Raw genomic sequence first — 27,901 nt, 5'->3', positions numbered from 1 at the left:
GATCATGTCTGATTTTTTTTCACTGTGTTACTTTAGAAGATATATTTGAGTTTTACATCCCAAAATGATGAATTTTACTTCATTTTTCCCACAGAGCTCAATTTGAACAATTGTGTGCTTCCCTATTCACCAGGATCGAGCCACCATTAAAAGCAGTAATGGAACAAGCTAGTAAGTGTAATCACTAGAATAACCATCAAAATTGTGTCATGACGTTAACTCACTTGAATGGGGTAGGAAATGGTAAAAGCAACAAAAATTTCATGTCTTTTGAATATTTTTCATTTTAGGGAGATTATAACTTCATTCATAAGAGTAAGGGCACTATGAATCTGGGTTAATGAGAACAGCTCCTGGCTCATGTTATTGTTTACATCATAAAATTATATTATATTCGGAAGTGTTTACATATAAGTATACTATAAAGTCTATGATGAAAATAAAGTAGAAATGGGACATGATCGCCTTTTGTTAAGGTTTTTGGTAATCAATTAATACTTCTTGGTTATTTGTGAGGTGAAAGTTAGAAAATTGAAGGACTTTGAACAGTCCATGAGGTACTTGTCTGTTCTTATTGTTACTCTGTCATCTGGACTAAGTGCAACGCCTGATACCTAGTTAATATTAAGTTTTGCATTTTTCCAAAATTTGTTTTTATCTTCTTTTTATTTAGTGTTGTTTTAGCAAAAAGGAAATTAACTTTAAAAAAAAAAGTACTTTCCAAAGTCTTTTGTTCACATTTTTATAGACTATCTAATTTTTCTCAATTAAAAACATTTTGCGGGCTCAGCGGTTTAGCACCACCTTCGGCCCAGGACATGATCCTGGAGACCCGGGATCGAGTCCCACGTCGGGCTTCCTGCATGGAGCCTGCTTCTCCCTCTGCCTGTGTCTCTGCCTCTCTCTCTCTCTCTCTCTCTCTCTCTCTGTCGCTATGAATAAGTAAATAAATAAATCTTTAAAAAAAAAAGAAAACCAAAAAACCCCCAAACATCTTGCTTTCCAGACTTGCAACGTGAAGACATAAGTAGTATAGAAATTGTAGGGGGAGCAACACGAATTCCTGCAGTGAAAGAACAAATCACTAAATTCTTTCTTAAAGACATAAGTACCACATTAAATGCTGATGAAGCTGTTGCAAGAGGATGTGCATTACAGGTATGATTAATAATCCTTTTTTTTTTTTTGTTTAACAGTGTATACTTTGCCAGAAATGTGGTGATAGGCTTAAAGTGACCTTTTAATATTCTCTGTTGCAACCAGTTGTCAATAGGCTAAAAGTAAATTGAAATTATTCCTGATAAATAAATCTTGTGTCTTTCTAATTTGTTTTTAAAGTGTCATAGGGACAATATGTCTGTGCTTAGTGAAAGAACATTTACTTTATGGATTCTTATAATTATTTCCACTTAAAATTATTTTTTGAGATTTAAAAATATTTTTTTGTAAGGTCATAGAGTTCTCTTGACACTTTAAACTAGCTGTTACCAAAAGACAGTAATTTTAGAATGTAACTTTATTACAAGACTTTGATAAGTGGTTCAGTCAGGGTAACCAGTATGTTTTGCGTTTGTTGATTTAAATATGGTATACATCTTATTTTCAGTGTGCGATTCTCTCACCAGCATTTAAAGTGCGTGAATTTTCTATAACAGACCTTGTTCCCTATTCAATCACATTAAGATGGAAGACCTCTTTTGAAGATGGAACTGGGTAAGTTACTTTTGAAGCCTTGGTTAGAAATTATTGTGAATAACCAATTGAACCTACTTTCTGAACTTAGAGGAATTTACACTTCTAAAAGTCTCAAATACTTTTAAGTAAAACATTAGAAAAAAGGAACTATAAAATATTACATAGTCTTTAAACCATGGTGGCATATTTTTAACTAGTATTTTATTATAAGGTAAATCAATATTTTCAAATAAAAATCACAATATGGAAATATAAAAACTTTAAAAACCTGCATCTGCTATACCCACCTCCTACTTAGCTCATTTTACAAAGGTAACCATTGTTAACAGCTGTGCTTATATTGCTCCATTTTTTTGAATATCCAAAAATAAAAGCATGCACTTTTTAAGTACCTATGTAATTGTCTGAGTGTCCCCAGTGCAACTTGCTTTTTAAAGTGTTATATATTAACTTTCCATGTCAACAGTGACTTTTTTCTCAGCACTTTTGCCATAATTAATTTAACCAATACACCCTAAAGCCCTATTTTTCTGATTCAAGCAGTGCTATTAGGAAAGTCCTCGTACACATCTCCTTGTTTAGTTGTGTTTGGTATATCTGTAAGACAACTGTATAGAACTGAAATTGACCCAAAGGATATGAGCATTATTTTAACCAGTACTGCCACATTTTTTCACTAAAAGGATTATACTAATTTATATTCCTTTTAACATTGTTTATTTGTTGTAGCTCATTTTCTTCTATTCTTTTAGAAGGAACATTCTGAAAGTGAAAATAAGTACTTTGTTATCAGATTTGCATTTCTGACTATTGTAAGCTACAATCTTTTCATGCTTTAATTGACATTTACATTATTTTTCCATAACTGCTAAAGATTTAAATAGCTTGTTGCTTCCCTGCCAAAAATTTGTGTTTCAAATAATACATTTGATGACTTTTCAGAAGTATAACTTGTACAATAAGGTAAACCTATATTTAGGTTTTGAAGTTTCTTTTAAAATTTTGTTCTTGGGCAGCCTGGGTGGCTCAGGTTTAGCGCCGCCTTCAGCCCAGGGCGTGATCCTGGAGACCTGGAATCAAATCCCATGTCTGGCTCCCTGCATGGAGCCTGCTTCTCCCTCTGCCTGTGTCTCTGCCCCTCTATCTCTCTCTCTGTCTCTCATGAATAAATAAATAAAATCTTTAAAAAAATAAAATAAAATTTTGTTCTCTGCTTTTTACATCCACACCCCTGAAAAACTAAAATTTTCGTACAAATTCCAAAAATATAGATTATCTGACCTGAATGTTTTGCAGAGCATGTAAGTGGCATGTATTAATGTCAATTTTGAGGCAAGAAATGCTGTTCTTTCAGGGGTGCCTGACTGGCTCAGAAGGGCATGAGACCCTTGATCTTGGGCTTATGAGTTTGAGCCCCATGTTGGGTGTAGAGATTAACTTAAATAAACTTTTTAAATAATTAAAGTTAATTTCAGTTAGAGATACAGTGATCCAGAAAAAAAATTATAAGAAACATTGAGAGGAGGGGTTAAATTGAAAAACCTATCCTAGTGATTACAACAAGAAAGTGAAAAATATTGTAGGTTCTTGAAAAACAAGATAGAGGGGAAGGTCCATGAATGTGAGATTTTCAAACCTTGCATAATGAGTAGGGTGATGGTAATAGTATTATAGAGTCAGTTTCTGGGCCACTGTAAACAAGAGTTATAAGCCATTTCAGTTACAGTATTTAAGTAAGAATGGGAATTGTTACGTAGGTTTAATTTAAAAAAAATTTTTTTTTAAAGACTTATTTATTTATTTATTCAGAGAGAGTGAGAGAGAGGCAGAGACACAGGCAGAGGGAGAAGCAGGCCCCATGCAGGGAGCCCGATGCGGGACTCAATCCCGGGTTTCCAGGATCACACCCCAGGCTGCAGGCGGCACTAAACCACTGCCCCACCAGGGCTGCCCGTTATGTAGGTTTTAAATCTTTCTGTGCTGAAGAGGAGGAAATACTATAAAGGACAGTGATAAAAGGAAAATGTCGATTGTATGTTAAACTATCAGTGTAAACTTATACAGTTGACAGTACTGTGGTTCTATTAAAGAATATCCCTGTTAGGAAATACACATTGAAGTACTTAGGTATAAAGGACCAGAATGTATGTAACACCCTCCACTGGTTTAGAAAAAAATGTACACATCCACAGAGTGTGTACACTTAAATGATGAAACAAATGGAATAAAATGCTGACAGTAAATCTAGTTAAGATATACAGATCTGGGGATCCCTGGGTGGCTCAGCGGTTTAGCGCCTGCCTTTGGCTCAGGGCACGATCCTGGAGTCCCAGGATCGAGTCCTAGTCGGGCTCCCGGCATGGAGCCTGCTTCTCCCTCCTCCTGTGTCTCTGCCTCTCTCTCTCTCTCTCTATGTCTATCATAAATAAATAAATAAATGTTTAAAAAAAAAGATAACAGATGTTCCTTATTCTATTTTTATTTTTACTTCTTTCTATAAATTTGAAATTATTCCCAAATGTTTTTTTTAAAAGGATCTAGAGTAAAAAGGGTTATATATGACAAGTATTTTGGAAACTAATGGATAGTATTTGATACACATAGGTGAGCAAAAAACTAATCCCTTTATATTGGCCTTATACCTAATCCCGATTATTTTTCCCTTTTTTAGTAGGATAGAATTATCTGTTACTATGACAGACATTCTAAAAACTTTGAGCTGTAAACCTATCAAATTGCATGTTCATATCAAAACCAGTAATTCTTTTTCTTTACATTTGTGGATAGAGCTCTTCAAATTGCTGCTTTTGAATTGGGAATGACATGGATTCTATAATGAGATTCATAGACAACTTCCTATTTGTTTTTAACTGTTTCCCACTCCATTTTAGGGAATGTGAAGTATTCTGTAAGAATCATCCTGCCCCATTTTCAAAAGTCATTACTTTCCACAAGAAGGAACCATTTGAACTAGAAGCATTTTATACTAATTTACATGAAGTGCCTTATCCTGATCCAAGAATTGGTAAGAAAATACAAAAAAAAATTTCAGAAACTTTTGCTTTTTGTAAATATATCAGTATTTGAATCAAGGAAATAAATAAATTGATATTTCAGCTAAGCTGACACTGAAAGATACTCATACTTTTTTCTAAATATGCACTTTTTTAGTGCTCAGAGTTTATCCTGGAATAGCAGTAGGTTTGAGTATTTTTAATTCATTTTGACTTCTCTATTTAAAATGCTCTGAAATTTGCCTGAAAGGGGGTGAGGGTCATTTTTTTATGGAAAAATCCTTAATCAGTAAGTTGAAATTGTGCTGCCAGACTGACTGTATATTCTGACTTTAAACTTTGGTTCCCTGGCAACAACCAGAATGCATATCATTGGATTAATACAAAAGTGAGAATTGGGGACTGTAATATCTGTTTTAGCTGGATAATCTTTTTAGATACACAAAACAAAGTATGATTTTATATTTAAAAGTGAAGGAATAATTTACAATTCTTAAGTTTTCTATACGTATTGCTTTTATTGATAGACTAAAAAGGGAGCAATATGACTGTTTCAAATACGTTACTTAAAGCAGTAGAAAATTATGGAAGGTGTAATTAGTTTGCCAGGTCTTCCGTAATAAAGAACCACAAGCTGAGTGGCTTAAACAGAATTTGTCTCCAGTTCTAGAAGCTAGAAGTATGAAATCAAAGTGTTGACAGGATTCCCTCTGAGAGCTTTGAGGAGAGATCTGTTCCAGGTTCTCTCCTTGGTTGGTACATGGCCATCTTCATGTTCACATGACATTCTTCCTATATGTGTATCTGTCTCCAAATAAGGATACCAGCCATTGGATTAGAGCCCACCCTGATGACCTCATTTTAATTTTTCTGCTAAGACACTGTCTACCAAATAAGGTCACCTTCTGAGGTACTTGAGAATAGGACTTTCATATTCATTTGGGGGTGAGGATCACAATTCAACCTATAATAAAGGTCAACCAAATTTTTACTCCTCAGTTTTTCTGCCTAGTGTTCTCTATTATGGATATCATTATATATTATGGATTTTTAAAATAAAATAGAGGGGCACTCAATTGGCTCAGTTGGAAGAGTATGTGACTCTTAAACTCAGGGTTCTGAGTTCAAACCCCATGTTGGGTATAGAGATTACTTAAAAATAAAATCTTGGGACGCCTGGGTGGCTTGGTTGAGCATCTGCCTTCAGCCCAGGGCGTAATCCTGGAGTCCCAGGATTGAGTCCTGCTTTGGGCTCCCTGCATGGACCCTGCTTCTCTCTCTGCCTATGTCTCTCCCTCTCTGTGTGTGTGTGTCTCATGAATAAATAAATAAAATCTTTTTTTTTAATCTTTTTAAAAAATCTTTTAAAAATACTGAAAATAAAACAGTTTCTTCAAGTGAAAGTTAATATGATCTCTGTAGGTATTAGTGACTGAATAACTGCAATTTTGCTATAGGGTGAAATTTTTTTAAGTTGCTGTATTTGTGAATTACCAAGATGATTATGATTTGCAAAACTTACAGCAAAAGGATAATGTTCATTTTGTTTTCAAACTCAGAAGTAGAATTTTGTTATTTTGGTTTTAGAATAGCAATATTATAAAATATTTAAAAGCTATATTGCCTTAAGTCAAACTGTCCTTTGTTGAAATTCCAGCTTACCTTTGTCCTAGTATTGATGATTTGGGGCAGGCTGCTTAACCTGTCTAAATCTTAATATTAGGTTTATTAACATAAAAAAAAAGTTATCTAGGGTCACAGTAATCTGGATGTGATAGTTTCATGATTATTTGTCTTCATCTAAAAGATAATAATCAAATTATTGAATGAATGAATTTGAATAAGTTAATCAGAAATCCATGTACTAATGAAAGCACTTTTTTCCTTAAGGGAGCTTCACTATTCAGAATGTTTTGCCTCAGTCTGATGGTGATAGTTCCAAAGTGAAGGTTAAAGTTCGTGTTAACATTCATGGAATCTTCAGTGTGGCCAGTGCATCAGTAATTGAGAAGCAAAATGTAGAAGGGGATCACAGTGATGCTCCTATGGAGACAGAAACTTCATTTAAGAATGAAGGCAAGGATGATGTGGTATGTAGAAAACCTATTGCAAGGTTCCTCTAATAAGTACATTGTTTCTTAATCATAACTGATACCTTATTAGTTGAAAAAAAATCTCTGAGGAGATTTTATTGTAGGAATCAGTATAAACTTTTTTGATGAAACATCAAAGAATGATTTTTTAAAGTATAATTTTAAATGCTGACTTCTTTCACATTTTAAACTCCTTAGACGCTTTGTATCTTTATTAGCCTTATATGAAACATGTGTTTAGAGTCCTCTTCCTGAATTCTTTTTTATTTCCATTAAAAACTGTATTATGGCTAGCTTTTTAGCTTTCTAGCTTTTTAGCTTTAAAGAGTTCAGATTGATACATTTTGAACTGTACATATACCTTTTCTTAGATTGATAAAGTACATCCTTTTTTTTTTTTTTAATTTTTTATTATTTATTTATGATAGTCATACAGAGAGAGAGAGAGAGAGAGAGAGGCAGAGACACAGGCAGAGGGAGAAGCAGGCTCCATGCACCGGGAGCCCGACGTGGGAATCGATCCCGGGTCTCCAGGATCGCACCCTGGGCCAAAGGCAGGCGCCAAACCGCTGCGCCACCCAGGGATCCCGATAAAGTACATCCTTAATAAAGAATCTATCTGGGCTTAGGGGATATCTGGTTGGTATTTGAACACAATAGTGTGCTGTACACTCAGTAACATTAGTACAAAATTTTGACAGTTTATTTCTTTAGGAAGGAGTTACGTGACCCTTACACTATATTTATTCTTGCTATACTATAAATGCGGGAATCATAGGAGAACGTGATATATTCCATTACACAAAGGTTTCATCTTTTTATATGTACTATTTATAAGTTGTTTTTAATGGCCTATGTTAGATTTTTTTTGTTCTGATCATAATTGGAGACCCACCCTAGATTTTTTGTGTATTTGTGTGTATTAAGAATGGATTTTGGGGGGATCCCTGGGTGGCGCAGCGGTTTGGCGCCTGCCTTTGGCCCAGGGCACGATCCTGGAGACCCGGGATCGAATCCCATGTCGGGCTCCCGGTGCATGGAACCTGCTTCTCCCTCTGCCTATGTCTCTGCCTCTCTCTCTCTCTCTCTCTCTGTGACTATCATAAATAATAAATAAAATTAAAAAAAAAAAAGAATGGATTTTGGGGGCGTCTGGGTGGTAATCAGTTGGGCATCCAGCTCTTGGTTTCAGATCGGGTTGTGCTCTCAGACTGTGAGATCAAGCTCAGCATGGAGTCTGCTTAATAATTTTCTCTCCCTCTCCCTCAGCTCTTCCTGCTTGTGCGCTCACTCTCTCTCAAAGATGAATGAATCTTTAAAAAAATGTTTTAATTTCAAGACCATTTCTCCATTTTTTGAAGTTTTCTTTTTTGTCTGTTTTTATTAATAATTATTCTAAAATCTTCATTGATCAGAATTCTGCTCTCTAAAGTACTCCTAATTTAAGGATCATGGCGTTTCCTTCCATTTTACCATGTACTATTTTGCTATTACATCCTTCCTTGAATTGAGAAAAGAAATGTCCTAATCTGTTAGTAAAGATAGTCAATTTTTTATAATTAATGGAAAAATAATAGGTGAAAAGTTTTTTTTTTTTTGAAAAGTTGGTTTTCTTAATTGTTCATAATTTGTCAGACATGTAAATTCAATCTGTTAAGGTTTATTTTTACTAATATTGAGAGCACTGTGTATGCCTTTAGGATGAATTCCTCATAACCATTTCAATTTTCTTACCTCTTTTTCTTAAAAGTCTCTGTTGAGACCTTTAGTTTTCTCTATATACTGAATCCCGGGCACTAAAAACAGTAATATGGCACCCATTTTTCTGCCACCTCTAGCATTTCTTATTTTCTGCTTTTATTTTGTCTGTGGGCTTGAAATTCACTTAGTGTGTCCTTGAGAATAATCTGGATGTGGACTTGAGGGATTCATCTCTGAATAAAGAGTATGAGGTTATGACATCTGCTTTTGGCCACTCATAGCCTTATTTGCTTACCATAAGTGTTTTGGCTTATAGGAACATTACAGTTAGTTGGTGTTCCCATATAAGGTATTTTTTCTAGGTAAGTAAGATGTTCCTAAATATTCCGTCTCCAACATATATAATCAAGGGAAAAAGAAAGGTTAACATCATGCATCATATCTTTGGCATTTTTGGCTAGCATACTCCAAATATATTATTTCTTTTTAAATCCCTACCATAGTTGATACAATAGGTATTGAATAAATTGTAGTTTATTTCCAAATCATTGCTAACAAGGGGTGATGGCTGAGTATCCTGTGTAGAAAGTATCTTGTATGCTCTATTTCTTAATGGTTCTCTCTGGAATTTGTTTATCGAATTCTGTATCTAGAAGTTTAAAAGCATAGGGCTTATGTACCATTATAAGTCATTTCTCCCTTCCTCCCAAAAAATGAGAACCAAATCAGAGTAGACTTTGGAAGATAACTGCTTTCAGTTTTAGAGGAGAAGGTAAGGTAAGTGGTAGTAAGTTCTTTTTACTCTTTCCTGCCTGCCTGACACTGTTGGCTCTGACATAAACCGAGTAAGCAGCAGGAGTCTTTTTTTTTTTTTTTTTTTTGTCTTTTACCTGAGTGGATTTATGAAACATTATTTTATGAGCCTCTTTTTCATTAAAAATTAAGATAGCTTTAAAAAAAATTAAGATAGCTTTGATTTTCCTGAAAAAAAATCAAAACAGAATGTTGATTTTTCTTTAAAGGAGATCTCAAAATTAAATTGATACTTCTAGGTATATATATTAATGTATGGTCATACTAAGAAGTTATCACAGCTTAGGCTTTATCACAAAACCAGAGATCAGAAAGACTATATTCTGTTCATTGTACTAATATACTTGGATTTTACTATTTGTGGTTTATCTTTTTATTTTTTCAAAATATCCGATTACATGTACCAGGTACTGTTTTAGGCACTGAGGATATGATATAGTGATAGCCAAGGAAGAAAAGGTCCCTATCTATCTGTAACTTACATTCTAGTGGGAAAGGACAGGCTAGAAGCAACAAGATACTATATAAATATATAGGAAATTGAGGGGGGATGCATAGTGGACACTATGTGATAGTGATGAGGAAAGCCACTTGTGAGGAAGGAACAGGTAAGCCAGCCTGAAAGATGAAAAAGCAGTTTGGGGCAGCCCAGGTGGCTCAGCGGTTTAGTGCCACCTTCAGCCCAGGGCATGACCCTGGAGACCTGGGATTAAGTCCCGCATCGGGCTCCCTGCATGGGGCCTGCTTCTCCCTCTGCCTGTGTCTCTGCCTCTCTTTCTGTCTCTCTCTGTCTCTCATGAATAAATAAATAAAATCTAAAAAAGAAAAAGAAAAAGCAGTTTGAAGGTAAGGAGTGGGTTTGTAGTTGTCTGAGTGAATAACAAGTATAAAGTCCCTGAGGCAAAAAGCCCCCCCACCCCCACCTTTTTTTAACAAACACAAGGATAGCTGATGTATGACATACAGGAGTGGAGAAGGTGGGGAGAGTGTTACGAAAAAAAGTAAGGTAGGTCAAGGAACAAATCCAGTGAAGTTTTTATATAGGTCATGATAATGATTCTGGATTTTATTCTTTTGGTTTTTTTTTAAAGATTTACTTACTATTTTTTTTAAAGATCTTATTTATTCATGAGAGACACAGAGAGAGAGAGAGAGACAAGCAGAGGGAGAAACAGGCTCCATGCAGGAGCCTGTTTGGGGTTTGATCCCAGGTCTCCAGGATCACACCCCAGGCTGAAGGCGGCACTAAACCACTGGGCCACCAGGGCTGCCCTACTTACCTGTTTTAAAGAGAAAGCATGACCTAGAAGGGCAGGTGCAGGAGAGAATATCAAGCAGATTGCACACTGAGCACAGAGTCCAATGCGGGGCTCAGTTTCGTGACCCTGAGATCTTGACATGAGCTGAAACCAAGAGTCAGAAACTTAACCAACTGCGCCACCCAGGCACCTGTGGATTTTATTCTTAATTACTTTTTATTTAGCAAGTAACTATAAGCACTAGAATGTGTATTTGGATATAGCAGGGAACAAAAAAATGATCTCAACCCTCATGGAATTTAAAATCTATTAGAGAAGCCAGAGTCTAGAAGCACTTCTTCAGTTTCCCCACTGTGGATATTTGTATGAACCTTCTTAAATCATTTCAAGTTACTCTCAAATAAGTTGTAAGCTGTACAGCTTTCCACTTTTAATATATCTGAAATCAGGGTAGGTCTTGCAGATGATCATATCCTCTACTCACTGTTGCTGATGGCAATTATCATGATACAGTTCTCATCACCTGTACATGTGTGAATTTGGTTGCTATTCCCAGTGGCATGACTTGGCAATGGCACCTTGACATTTCTGCCAACAAATTAAAGACCATTCATGGAAGGGCTTTGAGTCATGGTTGTCTGAAAACAATCTACTGACTCCTTAGTACGATAAAGAAAACACTTGAAGAATAGGTATCAGTGGCTTACAAGAAAATATTAGAGACCATATTAGAGCAATTTTTAAACAAATGCTGGGTAACTAATGCTATTGATGGCACAGCGGACAATATTGTGTAGAAAAATACTTCATTAACTGATTTAAAAGAGTTGGATTATGAATGTGAAGTTTTAGAAATACCTTAACCACTTTATATGTTTATCTTTTAGAGATATAAACACAATAGAAGAGCTCTTTCAATAAGTATAAAGTTAAAAATGCTAACTGATTTTGGCTACTTAATTGGCAGCATTTTTTTCTTAGTCTTACATGAAATAGAATTGTGTGCCTTCTTCATTACACTAACTCACCACTATATTACTTTTTTCACCTCTTTTCAATCAGGTAGGGGAAATTGTATATTTGGAAGTTGGTTATGGAGGTGGTGAGGAGTGGAATATCAGAAACACTTGTTTTTTTTAAAAATATTTTCAAAGATTTATTTATGTATTAGCGTGCAGGGAGAGGGGCAGAAGGAGAGAGAGAATCCTCCAGCAGACTTCCCACTGAGGGTGGAGCCCAACGCAGGACTCCATCCCAGGAGCCTGAGAGCATGACCTGAGCCAAAACCGAGAGTCAGCTGCTTACCCAACTGAGCTACCCAGGCATCCCGGAAATAATTGACCCTTTAACTGCAAAGAACACTGGTGTAAATTATCGTCTAACTTATTTTTCTCTTTGGCACAAATAAGTACTATTTATGATAGCCTCAAAGGTAGTTTATATTTTATATATTATAATCTGAATATATTAGAAGACTTAAATTATACTGATTGCTGAATTCCAAGCTTGCTTCTTTTTAGGAGGATGGTCATAAATAAGGTTAAGAAAGACCCAGAAAATCTATTACTTGTGATTATTTACCAAGTAGAATCTATTTTAACAGTCTTATTGATTGAAAGTTTGTCCTGTAGACATTAAAAAATCTTTGAAGTTTACATTTTAATAATACAGAGACATCTGCTTTGAAAGTTTGGATGTACTGAGTATTTTACTACATTTAAAAATACCGAATTTATGTAATACACATATTTTGTATCTTATTTTCCCACATTAAGTTCTTTATAAACATTTGTCAAATTTAATGTTCTTTTTTTTCATAAGCTTATCCTTGTGAATTTAGGTTGTTGAATTTAACTTGAGAACAGTTTTCTTTCTTTTTTTTCTTTTTTTGCAGTTATTTGGCCACAGCTGAATGAAACCATTTATTCACATAGCATCAAATAGATCTTTTTCTCTTCCTTAATCTGTTTATTTGTATTCTCATTTGAAAAACAACCTTCTGGGATCCCTGGGTGGCTCAGCGGTTTAGCGCCTGCCTTTGGCCCAGGGCACGGTTCTGGAGTCCCGGGATCGAGTCCCACGTCGGGCTCCCAGCATGGAGCCTGCTTCTCCCTCCTCCCGTGTCTCTGCCTCTCTCTCTCTCTCTCTCTCTCTATGTCTATCATAAATAAATGAATAAATCTTTAAAAAAAAAAAAAAGGAGTAAAGTTTAAAAAAAAAAAAGAAAACCTTCTACTGTACTATGTTCACATATTACAAAGCAGTTTTGAACACTAAGATGCTGCTTATTAAAAAAAAAAAAGGAAGACACTATACAAATATTTGCAATTACATATTTTCTATCCAGGATAAAATGCAAGTTGACCAAGAAGAAGGAGGGCATCAAAAATGCCATGCTGAACATACCCCAGAAGAGGAAATCGATCATACAGGAACCAAAACAAAGGTGTGTTTTACTATTTTTATGATTGTGTCTTTTAGAGATTGATGTTTTGAGTAATATATTTACTTTATATTGCATGCTTTTAATAGAGTTGATATTTTAAATCTTAGTAATGTGGAAAAGTATAGAAGCCTATAACCAGAATAAATACAATTCAGGGAATTATAGAGGATTTTTAAAAAGAATGAACCCTAACAATATAAGTAAAATTATCTCCTTGGTAGGAAAAAAAATGCATTTTTCAGTAATTTTTTGTCTATTCAAAAACAATGTAATCCCAGAAAAATAGGAAATGGAATAAGCTAAGTGAAGAAAACTTAAATTGACAGTAAATTTTTTTCTTTCATCTCAAAATTAAGCATTTTGCTGCATATCATAAAATATTTTCCTTTGTGCAAAATATTTTTGAAAGTAAAACTTTAAAGGATAACTCTTTCATTGAAAGTCATTACTTTATTGAGACAGTCCTTGCCAATAAAAGGGAGAGACCCTAACCCAATGACCTAGATGCTCTAAATACCATCTTCAACAGGTTTTTCTAACCTGAACAGAATTGAATCTATATTGGTTAGAAGTACAGATTTTCTTCAGAGGTTATAAAGATTCAGTTTCAAATCCTAGGCTCTCCAATAACTTAAAAATTGAAATTATTTTTCAATTAAGTCTTTTTCTGGATTTTTAATTTTATTTGATATTTTTGGCTTTAATTGTTTAACAGCTTGAAATACAGTTTACACACCATATAGTCCACCAATTTTAAGTGTACAATTCAATGGTTTTTAATACAGAGTTTTGCAACTATTATTACAATAATTTTTATAGCGTTTCACCACCCAGGAACTGCCCAGCTGTTTTCCAGGATGGTTTCAACATTTTATAATCTTGTCAGCAATTTATAAGGGTTCCAGTTTCTCCATATCCTTACCAACTCTTGTTATTTTCCTTTTTTTTTTTTTCGTTATTGTTGTCCCTAATGGGTTGGAAGTGGCATCTCATTGTGGCTTTAATTTGCATTTCCATCTCAGTAGTTTTTATATTAAAAGATTTAGTGTACACAGAGTATAAAATACTACCCGTATTAAAGTAGTATTATGTAAAATAGATGGTAATAGTTTTGATTTTACTTTTTTGTTTCATCTGAAATCACTTAAATCTATTTTCAAACTGGCTTTAGAAATTTGTACTTCTCTTGCATTTCTCTTTGCAGTCAGCTCCCTCAGACAAACAAGATCGATTAAACCAGACCATTAAAAAAGGAAAAGTCAAGAGTATTGATCTGCCTATTCAGAGCAGCCTGTGTAGACAGTTGGGCCAAGATCTTCTCAACAGCTACATTGAAAATGAGGTATGTAAATCTCAGGTGATGTTGAAATAAGTGGTAGTGTATTCTGAAATTTTTGTAGAAGTCAATGATTATTCACCACTACCACCCCCACCCCCACCCCCACCGCCACCAATTTTGGGAACTAGTCCATAACTTAAGGAATTATTAAATAAATAATTGAACTACTTTATTTTGGACAAAATACTGAGCTATATTAATGTCATGTACAGTGTAGCTTTTATCAGAGCTATGTGAAAAAACATGCGTTTTCTCCACTATAAAGAAAGACCATTCTAATACTGTTGATTCTTACCCCCTTGTTACTCTGACTTTAGCACTAACACCCAACACAGTCTAAGGGGAAGTGTTAACAGCTCCCCTCTTCTAATGTGTTGTTCTTAAAGATAAGGCTCTATTCAAAATGTTTGTCTGACTTACGTTTAGTACTTCTTAAGATCTGTTGTCATTCTTGAAATTTTCTTTATGTGTCTATGTGTTTAATTTTACAGTCTCTTAAAGAGTTTTGTTGCTTGACTAGCAGTTGTGTAAAAAGTAATTTTATTTTTGAAAGTTTTATTTAAGCAGTGGTTATTTTTACAGGCTTGGCTGTCGTTAAAGGAGGTCAATTTTCTTTGAAGTTCCCCATATTCTCCCATCAGTGTGCATTATTCTTGGAATTCTTCAAGAGATTTTGACTTTACAGTTTTTTGTCTATTTATTAACTAATAAAATGCATTGCTGCATTTTAGGTAAAGCAAGCACTCCTGAAGACCTGAGTAATTCAGAATTTGTTTTGAGACTAATTTCCCCAAATTTGCCAAAATAAATTGTAGACAAGCGCTGCTATGGCAAACTTTGTGTATAAAATCTTTCTTAAGGTTTTAAATGTCTCACTATTTTAGATTCCAAATGTCAGTGCACTGTAGTCTTCTGTTTAAAACATTATGTTTCTGTTAAAGTGAAAATTTTGGGTATTACAATCCTCAGATTCTTTATTTCTTTGCTTTAATTATAACAATAATCATATTTTACAATCCTCAGATTTTTTCTTTGCTTTAATTATAACAATAATCATATTTTCTAGCCTCTTTACATGAGACTTTGAGGTCTCATTTAATCCTCAAAACAAACCTGTGAGGTATAAGTACTGTTAGAGGTTTATGTTTTACAGATGAGGAAACAGGAACAGGTGGACTAAATCATCCATGACCAGAGAGTACCTTTGAGTTGGATCTGGGTAGTCTGTTTCAAAGCTCAAGATCACAACCACTGTATTATATCTTCTCCCAGAGCTAATATTTATTCGGGATGAGTTATGTGCTAGCCACAATACTAAAATTTTATGTGAAATATGTCCATCTTACTAACATCCCTAAGAGGTAGCTAGTTGTATTCTGTTTTAGGATAAGAAAACTGAGGCTTAGAGGTTCAGTGACCTTCCTGTGATCTCAAAACTAGTAAATGGGGAGCCAGGGAATTAATCCTGGTATGTACAATGACATGGTCTATGTGGGGTTTTCAAAATTGAGATACAATTCACGTAACATACAGTTCACCCATTTAAAGTGTACAGTTCAGTGCCTTTGTAATATTACACATTACTAATGTTTAAAACTAATAAAATGTATATAACCTGAAATTTACTATTTCATTGAAGTGTACAACAATTCAGCGGCATTATTAAATTCACAATTTTGTGCAATTGTCACCACTGCCTATTTCCAAAACTTTTTCATAACCCCAGAGAGTCTTTCATCATTAATAACTTACTATTCTTCCCTTCCCCCACCCCCCAATAAACTCTGGTCACTTTCTGTCTCTGTGGATTTGTCTATTCTAGATAAATCATATGAATGTAATCATAAAATATTTGTCCTTTGTTATCTGGTTTTGTACACTTAGCATCATATCTTCAAAGTTCATGTGTATTGTAACATGTATCAGAACTCTATACCTTTTTATAATAGAATAATATTGCACTGGATATATACATTTTATTTAACCATTCGTTTTTTACCTTTTGGCAATTGTGAATAATGCTTTAGTGAGCATTAGCATACAAATAGCTGTTTTGAGTTCCTTTGATTATATACCTAGAAGTGAAATTGCCGGTCATATTGTAATTCTTTGTGTAGCTTTTTGAGGAACCAACAAATTGTTTTACATAACAGCTATAGCATTTTACATTCCCAATTAGCAATGTTTCAAGGGTTAAAAATTCTTCACATCCTCACTAACACTGTCCATTTCTTATAATCCATGTCTGATTATAGTCATTCTAGTAGGTATGAAGGAGTTTGGGTTTGCATTTCCCTAATGCATATTTATTTTTTTTTAAACTGAGGTCTAGTTGATACACGATGTTACTTTAGTTTCAGATACACAACATAGCGATAAACCAGTCTGTATATACATCATGGTATGCTCACAAGTGTGGCTCTCCTCTCTCACTATGCACTGTTATCATACCATTGACTGTATTCCCTATGCTGTACCTTTTATCCCCATGACTTATTCATTCCATAACTTTAAGCCTGTATCTCCAGTTTCTCCACTCCTTTTCACCTATTTTGCCTATCCGCCCACCCATCTCCCCTCTGGCAACCATCACTTCTATTTATGGGCCTATCTTTGCTCTTTGTTTATTCATTTGTTTTGTTTTATAGATCACATATAAGTGAAATCATATGGTATTTGTTTCTGTCTAACTTGTTTCACTTAGCATAGGTCCATTTATACTGTTGCAATTAGCAAGATTTCATCCTTTATAATGACTAATACTCCATTACCCACACACGGCCCACATCCTCTTTATCCATTCATCTATCAGTGGATACTTGGATTGTATCTGTTTCTTGGCTATTGTAAATCATGCTGCAATAAACATGGGGGTGAATACATATAATTATTTTTGTTTTCTTTGGAAAAATACCCAATAGTGGAATTATTAGATCCACCTCCATACTGTTTTCCACAGTGGCTGCACCAATTTACATTCCCACCAACACTGCATGAGGGGTTTTCTCCATACCTTCACCAACACTTGTTATTTCTTGTCTTCTTGATTCTAGCCATTCTTACAGTTATAAGGTGATATCTCATTGTGGTTTTGATATGCATTTCCCTGATGACTCTCCTGCATAGTCTTAATAGCAACTAATCTAAACATTTTGAATAGGGGAAGATGATAATGCAAGATAAATTAGAGAAAGAAAGAAATGATGCTAAGAATGCTGTTGAAGAATATGTATATGATTTTAGAGACAAGCTGGGCACAGTCTATGAAAAATTCATCACTCAAGAAGTAAGTCTAAATTTTATAATTTTTTATTAGAACTATTTGAGGGGCACCTGGGTGGTTCAGTCAGTTAAGCATCTGACCCTTGATTTTGGCTCAGGTCATGATCTCATGGGCTCCATGCTCAATAGGGAGTCTGCTTCTGTCTGTCTCCCTCTGCCCCTCCCTCCCCTCTCTCTCCTTCTGCCCCCTCCCAGTCCACTCTCTCTTGTTTGAAATATTGAAAATATTGAAAAAACATTGAATATTGAAAAAACGACTGAAAAAATCTTGTTTGACAATGTTAATACAAATTATGTAAATAAACATACCAAATGTGTTACTGTTGCCAATCTCCTTGAGCCATTTTAGGAATGGTTCTTAGTTATTTCTCTTAATTGTAGAACTATGGTAAAAAACATGTTTATGAATACAAAGCCAGAAAATCTGAAATTTACTCTTTTATACTTGAAAAACATTCCTTTGATAACTTTTATTTCTAAGGAGAGCATTTTTCAGTCAGTGTCTCTTAAATGTATAATTAGGACTTGAATAAACTGTCTGCAATATTGGAAGACACAGAAAATTGGCTTTATGAAGAAGGAGAGGACCAACCTAAACAAATTTATGTGGATAAGCTTCAAGAACTAAAGGTAAATTCTTTAAAGTGCATGCTAGTTTTGAATAAAACATTAAATTTTCCTAAAAATCATGCTTTAAAAGCAGTCTATTTTTAATAAATATATTGCAGAATACTAAAGAAAGATATATGTAGAAAGAAGTGTTTTCTGATCTTAAAAGCATTTTTAGAGGTCAGTAATATTACATGATATTTCAATATCATGTAAATCAAATAATGTATACTCATATTTGTTAGGATTTTCAGATATGAATACGTAGCAGATGATTAGAGCGTTACTACTTTTACATTAGCCATATATTTCTGAAATGTCATTGAGAAGTGATTTGTGAACCTGATCCCTTCTTATCCATTAGAGTATACACCCTTTCTCTGCTTCTCTCCCCCTTCACTGTTAAGAGTTTGAAGAGTAATATACAGCCCTTTTGTATTTTCACATTGCAACTGTAATGGATAGCTGACCAGTGAAGAAATTCAAAAATAGTTTTCCTGCTCTTAAATATCCTTCCACAAAGAAATAGATCTGGCCACCAAGTCTCCTTTTCTAGGTCAATGGAATGATTTTTTAAAAGGACCATTATTACTCTTTTCTTTCTGCTTGTCTACTCTACCTTGAAAAAAATACTTCTAAGTTCAGATTACAAGGATGATAGGAAATTTCTTTTCTTCTTAATGTAGATAGATCATAGCAATACTTTAATGTTCACATGAATTACCAGGAGCTCTTGCTGAAATGCAGACTAGGATTCAATATATATATCTGAAGGTGGTGGGCCCATTATTCTGCATTTTTAACAAGCCTCCAAGAAATTCTGATGCTGCTGGTCCTTGAGCCATTCTGACTAGCAAGGGAAAAACAGATGACATTGATAATGATTCCTAGACTATGGAAAAAGGCAGCTCTTTAGGACTTGGGGGAGGCAGGGAATGTAAGAAAAGTTACTTACAAGCAAAAGTGTTAATATCTTGCAAAGATTAAAATTGCCTTTATGCCAGTAAATTACTTCCAAATGGAATAATTAGAAAGCAACTAGAAAACCTAAGCTTATGATAGCGAAACTAGGTTTTATCACATTTTATCTTGGAGGTGGTGTTACTCCCCATGTCCCTAAGAGAATGTATATATTTTGGGCATTAGGAGCAGCCAGGTAGCTGGGGTCAGTAGAAATAACTGAAAAGCCCAGCAGCTCTTCGGATTATTTCACCCCAAATATATAAGTAACCACAGAAGTGAATGTTACAGAAGTTTCCACAGGCTTTTGTGTTGTGGTTGTTGTTGGCTGTTAAAAAATACAGTCCTTGGTCCTCTTTCAAAAACATTTACAATAAGGAGTGCCTAGGTGGCTCAGTCAGTTAAGCATCTGCCTTTGGCTCAGGTCATAATCCCAAGGGTCTAGGGTCAAATCTCGTATAGAGCTCCCTGCTTTTCCCTCTCCCGCTGCCATTCCGCCTGCTTTTGCTGTCTATCAAATAAATATAATATTTAAAATACATATAATATAATAAAAATATGATGTAAATAAACTAAATGCAATTTGGTATCCTGGAACAGAAAATTATGAAGTCCACATGAGGTCTGGAGTTCAGTTAATAGTACTGTGTCAGTGTTGATTTCTTAGTTTTGACAAGTGTATGTAATAAGATGTTAACATTAGAGGATAGCAATGAGAGGGGTACTTGATGCTCAATTATTTCCTTTATAACTTATCTGAAAATCTAAAATTCTAAAATAAGCTGATTTTTTTTAATGATAAAGAATATAAAATAGGTATTCATTGTTCTAATGCATCCCCTCCTCAAAGTTACAGAAGCTGCATATCCAGAAATCCCAGTAATCATGTTGTTTACAGAGTTATACACAGAAATATTTGAAACCAAGTTTCAAACATGAATTCTGTACCAAATTGTCCTTATGGTCTTATTTAATAATTCTGTAAATTTTTAACACCTAACTTTGAAGAAATTAAAAGTGTTGCCTTTGTGTTTGAGAGGAATCAAGAAATAGTCTTAATAAATGAGAGATACAAATCATTAGTTAGGCATCTCAGGATTGCATAAGGAAATAACTACTGGAATTTACTTTCATGTAAGGAAACAGAGGAGAGGCATATTTTTATCTGGCCAGCTTTCTTTCCTATTCATCATCATGTAAAGGTCCAATAAAAGTTGTCTTCTGTTAAAAGTTGTTTTCTGTTAATAACCTTTTTCTTTTAAAAAAATTTCATAACAGAAATATGGCCAGCCTATTCAGATGAGGTACATGGAACATGAAGAGAGACCAAAAGCTTTAAACGACTTGGGAAAAAAGATTCAGCTTGTTATGAAAGTGATAGAAGCATACAGAAACAAGGTACGGAAGACACAAGGCCCACTGCTGCTGATGGCATGTGTATAGTTACATGGTAGAGCTGGGTCAGTGTGCAAATTCTCAGCTCATAGTAGTTGTGCCACCAAATTCCAGAAACCTTGTGTACCAAACTTAAAACTTTTTTTATTGGAAGGGCGCCTGGGTGGCTCAATCATTTGAGTGTCTGACTCTTGATTTCACCTCAGGTCATGGTCTTAGGGTCCTGGAATCGAGCCCTGTGCTGGGCTCCATGCTGAACTTGGTGCCTGCTTGGGATCCTCTGGCTTATGGGCACGTGCTCTTTCTCTCTCAAAAAAACCTGTATTTTTTTTTTTTTTATTGGAAAATCATTGTTAAAGGGTACTTCCTTAAAATACACAGTTATGTGAATTTAATATCTTAAAATTCCTTAAAATCACACTTTCATCCAGTGACTAAATCCATTTTTTTCTTAGGGATTTCATTATTGACACAGTGAAAAAAGTTTTCTTGGACTTTGTATTATCACAGGCCTCCTTTGAGACAGGACTCTGTTAGGCTTTATTTTGTTCTTTGGCCTCTTTTGCTTTTGGTTGCTCTTTGTTCTCCAGTCCAGTGGACACTTGTAATCTCCTGTACCCTATATTCTCTCATATATACAAACTAAAATCTATACCCTTAACTTTTTCACTGTTTTTTTTTTTTTAATTTTATTTATTTATGATAGTCACACAGAGAGAGAGAGAGAGAGAGAGGCAGAGACACAGGCAGAGGGAGAAGCAGGCTCCATGCACCGGGAGCCTGACGTGGGATTCGATCCCGGGTCTCCAGGATCGCGCCCTGGGCCAAAGGCAGGCGCCAAACCGCTGCGCCACCCAGGGATCCCTTTTTCACTGTTTTTAAGCCTCAAATATTTATATAAATGATCTCTCCTTTTGGACATAACAGTAAGATTTGACAAAATTAAGCTTACCATTTTTTCCCTCTAAACCTGAGAGAGTAGCAGACTTTTTCTTTAAATGAACAAATAGTAAATATTTTAGGCTTTACAGGCTCCATGCAGAGTCGGCCTGAGATTCTCTCTCTCCCCCTTCCCTTATAAATAAATAAAACCTTAAAAAAAAAAAAAAAAAAAAAACAGGTAGCTAGTTGGATTTGGCCTGCAGGACAAGTTTGCTGACCCTTACTTTAAATATTCACTATAATTTCCCCAGTTTTTACCACTGGTGTTAAAATCAGTAAACAGGAGAGGCTAACACCAGATTCAGGCAGGTTATCTTCATAATAACATAAACTGTTTATAGGGCAGCCCGGGTGGCTCAGCAGTTAAGCATCTGCCTTTGGCCCGGGGCGTGATCCTGGAGTCCCGGGATCGAGTCCGGCATCGGGCTCCCTGCATGGAGCCTGCTTCTCCCTCTGCCTGTGCCTCTGCCTCTCTCTCTCTCTCTCTGTGTCTCTCATGAATAAATAAAATCTTTAAAAAAAAATTTAAAAACTGTTTATAAAACAGTGAATATAAACACATTTCATGGATTATCTCACTTTATTCTCACAAGGATATAAGAAAACTGCAGTGCTTAAGAAACTTGTCAAGGATTATACTGGTTGTAAATGATGGAATTCGGATTAAAACCTGAACAGTGTGAAGTTAACATATAGACTCCTAACTGCTATACTACTTTTTGCTACACAATGTGGAAAGAGGTTACTTATTTTACAAATAGATTTTGAATTTTGTAAAGATCATAATCCAGCCAACTGAAAAGAATCCAGGTACTGACTGTGAATATGCCCGCTACTGTCAGTGTCCAAATTGTCCATACAGGTACAAAGAGAGAATATAAGGATAATGGAAAGGTAAGAAGGAAGCAGACAAATGAAAACAAGAATATTTGAAATCTGGCATTAGAGATCCACATGCAATTACATGGCCCCGTTCCCCAGATTTTAGTAGTCTTCGAGTGTGCGGATTTTAGATACCCAAAGCAAGACAAGACTTCAATTATATTCAAAGATTTTGAGTTCTTCTTATGTGCCAGGCTGTCATCAGTTCAAGGTGCTCGAACTACAAGCATCAAAGAAGACATTGAACCCATTTCTAATATGCTTCAATAGGGAAAGGTAGGCAGTAAATAAGTTAAAGTAGTCAGATAGAAAAAATAAAAATAAATATAGTAGTCAGATAGAAAGGGCTATTGAAAAAGTCAATCACCAAATGTGGAGGAGATTTGTCAGAAGGGCAGACTAATAAGATGATATACTGTGAGGAAAGAATTAAGGAGGTGAGGGCTCAAGACAACCTAAGTATAAAAGAAAAGGGAAAGTGGTTACAAAACCTCTAGGGGAGAATGTGTTGGAGGAACAGTAAGGAGGCAAGAGTGGCTTAAAACAATGGAAACGGGATTAGCAGTTGCCATATCGTAAAGGGCCTAGTGCCTACTAGGCTGTTGTAGAAGTTTGGCTTTGAGATATCCATTGGAGGTTTTTGACCATAGAACTGATATAATTTGGGGCAGCCTGGGTGGCTCAGCGGTTTAGCGCTGCCTTCAGTCCAGGGCCTGATCCTGGAGACCCGGGTTTGAGTTCCACGTTGGGTTCCCTGCATGGAGCCTGCTTCTCCCTCTGCCTGTGTCTCTGTCTCTCATGAATAAATAAATAAAATCTTAAAAAAAAAAAAAAAAGAACTGATATAATTTGACTTTTTTAAAGGATACAGAAACACATTAATTGGGATATTAGAATAATAAATGATAGAAGCTTGAACCTTGGATATTGAAGGGGTCAGATATTTGCTCATATTTTAAAGGCAGACCTAGTAAGATCTGGTGACAGATTTTTATGTAAATGTGACCAAGGAGTCAAAAATGACTAGAGATATGGCCTGGGAGGATAAAATCAGCCATTTACTAATATGGGGGGAACTGAGAAGAGTAGGTGGGGGTATGATCAGGACTTTGAAACGTAGGTGGTCATTTCAGTCTTTAGAAATAGAAATTCAAATTGAAAGATGGATATAGAGTTTGGAGTTAAGGGAAGAGGTTCAGGCTACTTTTTTTGAAAGCAGGCATATAAAAGGATGAATGAGAAGGAATTTAAGATGTGATCCATGAAGTAGGAGGGGATTCAAGAAAATGTGGAGACCCAGAAACTGAGTTCAAGATCAAGTATGCGTATATGTAATCATACAAGCAGAAGGAAGCATATGGGATTAAGCTTTGCAGTTTTAAAACACCGCATTCTCTGTAATTCTCCTTAACGTTCTGCTGTATATTGGGAATTTTCTGTCTAGCTTGCAGTATGCCTTCTTCCCTTATTTCTCTCTATTTTCTAACAAATTCAATTCCATGCAGCTTTTTTCTTGGCTAAGAACTGTTCTCCTGAATATTGTCCACTAGGCATTTCTTGGCAAACCTGACTTCTTCAGAAAACCTTTCTTTTTAAAAATCGAGAACTGATTTTTTTCTTTCTCCCAGTCTTCAATTCTATGCAATTTGTATGTGGCTTATTTCCGTGGGTACGTGTGAGGCATGCATTCAGTAAGAATCTAAATCTCTTAAAAGGAAATTATTAATTGATGCTTACTGAAATAAATCTGTTACTTAATAGGATGAAAGATACGATCATCTGGATCCTGCTGATGTGGAAAAAGTTGAAAAATACATTAGTGAAGCCATGAGTTGGCTGAACAGTAAGATGAATGCACAGAACAAACTAAGTCTCACTCAAGATCCTGTGGTGAAAGTTTCAGAAATAGTTGCAAAGTCAAAGGTAAGTAACTTATAAAATTCTGCTTAATGTGTTCAAGCATTAAATATTTTTAATGGGAGCCATACTTTGGGAAATATTCAACTTTCAAAAAAACTCACAGAAACAAATTTAAGGCTAATTTTTAATTTTGCAAAAAAAAAAAAAAAAAAAGATTCTAGGTAGGACATCCTGTTCCTTGATTTAGTCACATACACAAGGCTGGTTTTTTACGTTTTAAGTGTCATATGGAATGAAATAAAGCAATATGACAATTTCTTACTGCTAAATATGTCAGACTTCTAGACTAGATAAGACTTCTAAGTCTCTGTTGTAAAACTTTGTAGATGTTTGACATTATTTGAAAACTGTAAAATTCTGTGGTAAAGTTATTTCTGAGATAAACTTCCCAGTCTAAAGATTATCATAGAAAAAAAACACCATGAAAAATATGGAGACGAACAATAATAAAGATCAGCATCTAAGTAGAAAAATGAATAAAGACATTGGATAAGCAATGGACAAAAGAAGGTATACATGTCCTATAAATACATGAAAAGGTGTTCATCCTCCTCAGGTTCTTCTCACCCATTTTTTTTTTTTCATCTGATTCATGGTTATGTGTTTACATTGTCTTTGTCCTAAGTTGTCAAGGGTGGGAAGAAATGGATGCTCTCCCTGAGCAACTTAGTTGAATTTGTTATATTTTGTGTCTGTATATGTATAGAAATTTAAAGAAAGTACACAGGGCAGCCCAGGTGGCTGAGCGGTTTAGCGCCCCCTTCAGCCCAGGGCATGACCCTGGAGACCCGGGATCAAGTCCTGCATCGGGCTCCCTGCATGGGGCCTGCTTCTCCCTCTGCCTGTGTCTCTGCCTCTCTCTCTCTCTCTCTCTCATGAATAAATAAAATCTTTTAAAAAATAAATGAAGTACACATTAACCCAGAGATCACAATTCTAGGAATTCATCATAAATTGAACATTAGATAAGTATAGGCACATAAATACCCTTGCTTATTAATTAGCAAAAAATTGCAATAAACAAATAACCTATCAGTAAGAAACTAGATAAATTGAAGCATCCATACAACACTTTGCAACCATTACATAATTTTAGATACAGAGATCTATTTAGATAGATGTATACAACATACTGAGTGAAAAAGGAAAGATTACAGAATCTAAATGTACAGCTCTCTCGCTGTATAAATAAATCTAGGAAGTATCTTCATAGATTTGTAGGTTTGCATGTATGTGTCTGCATGGACATATATCTAAAAGAATACTCACTAAAATGTTAATGTTAATCTAGAAGATGAAATTTCAGGTGCTTTTTTTTTTTTTAATCTAGTTCAGTGTATTTTCAGGGTTTTGGGTTTTTTTTTTTTAATCAAATAAAAGTATTTTCCTTTTAAGAAAGTTTGGCAAAGAAGCTATAATAGTTTGTTCCTAATCAAATGAGATATAGAGTGTGGTAAGAGCAGTTTGCCACTAAAACATCCCCCCAGGATGTTAACTCCTTATCTTTCCATCCCTATGCCAATCTCTTGACACTGGTCTTGACGGATTTTAATGGTCTTTTATTTCCTTGTTAAAAAGAACTAAGCCAAGATAGAAAAAATACATTGTATTTACTTTAAATTATTAAATTGCATTCACATTCATGAATTCACATTTTCCTTCAATGTAGTTCTACAATTCCACTTATTAAAGCTGTTTTCCTGTAAATATCAATTTATAAAGTAGGTGTTTTTTGATGGCATAATTTAAAGGAATAAATTAAAAATTATTTCTGCCCAAGAAAACTGTCATTATAAGGAACCAGTTTTTAGGAAGATTAGATACAAAGTATTATTATTAAAGATTTAAGAGTTCCCTGTCGACACTAACATGCACTAACCCAGAAGTGATGCTTCATTGACGTATTTGAAGAAACTTGGTTATCTAACTGAGCTAACATAAGTTCAGGAATGTCACAGTAATGTGGAAATTTAGAAAGTTAATGGTAACCTGTTCTGTGGTATTTTTAATATAATCACTTTTCTTCATGTCTTTAGGACCTGGATAATTTTTGTAACCCCATCATTTACAAGCCCAAACCGAAAGTAGAGGTTGCTGAAGACAAAGCAAAAGCTAATAGTGAACACAATGGACCAATGGATGGACAGAGTGGGACTGAAACTAAAGCAGATACAACAAAAGACAGCTCCCAGCATACTAAATCTTCTGGAGAGATGGAAGTGGACTAAGTCTTAATTTCACCTTCACATAATTCAAACAGTGCAAGCAACCACAAGGTCCATTCTTCCTTTTACATGTGGTACACACAACATATGTTCAATTGTTCTTAACCACTTTTTGTCATTTGTTTTTTGCAGTAGTTTTGAAAAGTGTTTTATATTGAGTGCACCTCTGTTCATTTCCATTGCTGCTTATGTGAAGCTTTAGCTGAGTATAGATTTACAAGTCAGTTTTAGCTTTCCTAATACATGTTGTATCAAACATGCAAGACTGATATGTATTTGGCAACAATCTACCTTATTTAAAGCTTCTACTTGGATAAACCTCAACTCCTGTATTCAGGAGAGGATACTGTATTGCACTATTGTTGCAGAAGCATAGATTTAATTGCATCATCATTTTGAAAAACATTGAGATTGATGTGGTTTAAAGCCACTGAGGCACTGACTTTTTTCTAGTTATTGTAGTTATAATTTAAATATTAAAACAGATAATCTCATTGGTGTGCCATGAGAACTTCAAAGTGTTGTCATCACATAAATGAACTAAATCACATGTTAAAAAAGGGAAAACACAATTTTTATGTTACGGTGACACCAGCAGTTTGCATCTTTTATTAGAATGTGGATTGATGTTTTCTCAGAGTAATTCAGTGTCATTTTCACTTGAAACTTCTGATCTACTTGTCCTGAAGACCAGCTGCTGCTAAAGTAATACTAGCCTAAAGATAAGAAGCATTTTTGATGAGAATACCCTCATGTTAAGGGGGAAATGCTGTTGACCTACTCCGACACGCATCTGTGATGTTGATAGCCTTGTTTCAATTTCAATAGTTGTTTTGGTTTTCTTAATTGATTTTGTTAATATCTTAACACAGGGTAGGGAGAAATGGCACAATGTGTATCGCATTATATACATTTATCACTGATTTACTTAATGTTAAGAAATAGGTAAACACTATTAAATACGCGGTAATACTTGAAAAGAAGTACTTATACCGTAAGTCTTAGGAAATAATGCTTGTAATAAACTTAACTATGTTACATATCAACAGGCAAAATATAGAATGTTACATAAGTGTAATATGATATGATGTGATTAAATTATAGTTCCTGCTGTTACATCACCTGTTCAGATCTTGGCTCCAGTTTTGGTGGTGCTTATATATATTTTATGGGACAAGGGACTGTGAAATTAAGATATTTTAAGGACTTAGTCTGTGCTTCATCACCAGATTTGTTCACATTGTTCAGTTCAGAGGCTTGGAACTATTTAAATAAGGGAGCAGACTGAAATGACTTTCCAAACCTACAAGAAGCATAGATAATGCC

General features: G+C 34.9%; 1 protein-coding gene across 2 annotated transcripts in view; it reads left to right on the top strand.

Annotated features, from left to right (window-relative positions):
• HSPA4L (heat shock protein family A (Hsp70) member 4 like) overlaps positions 1-27,691 on the top strand; it is a 51,979-nt gene extending 24,288 nt beyond the window's left edge. For both annotated transcript variants that reach the window (XM_025420564.3, XM_025420565.3), the window contains exons 9-20: positions 95-171; positions 1,007-1,158; positions 1,607-1,713; positions 4,587-4,720; positions 6,600-6,799; positions 12,923-13,021; positions 14,226-14,363; positions 17,521-17,646; positions 18,165-18,272; positions 20,490-20,609; positions 24,192-24,353; positions 26,387-27,691. In XM_025420564.3, coding sequence (XP_025276349.1) covers positions 95-171; positions 1,007-1,158; positions 1,607-1,713; positions 4,587-4,720; positions 6,600-6,799; positions 12,923-13,021; positions 14,226-14,363; positions 17,521-17,646; positions 18,165-18,272; positions 20,490-20,609; positions 24,192-24,353; positions 26,387-26,578 — 1,615 coding nt within the window. In that variant the 3' untranslated portion in view covers positions 26,579-27,691. The remainder of the gene's footprint in view (positions 1-94; positions 172-1,006; positions 1,159-1,606; positions 1,714-4,586; positions 4,721-6,599; positions 6,800-12,922; positions 13,022-14,225; positions 14,364-17,520; positions 17,647-18,164; positions 18,273-20,489; positions 20,610-24,191; positions 24,354-26,386) is intronic.
• Positions 27,692-27,901: the final 210 nt, after the last annotated feature.

Source organism: Canis lupus, chromosome 19, assembly GCF_003254725.2.
Source record: "Canis lupus dingo isolate Sandy chromosome 19, ASM325472v2, whole genome shotgun sequence".
Classification (NCBI taxonomy): domain Eukaryota; kingdom Metazoa; phylum Chordata; class Mammalia; order Carnivora; family Canidae; genus Canis; species Canis lupus.
The sequence above is the reverse complement of the archived record's forward strand: the minus strand, read 5'-3'. Positions and strand labels throughout refer to the sequence as shown.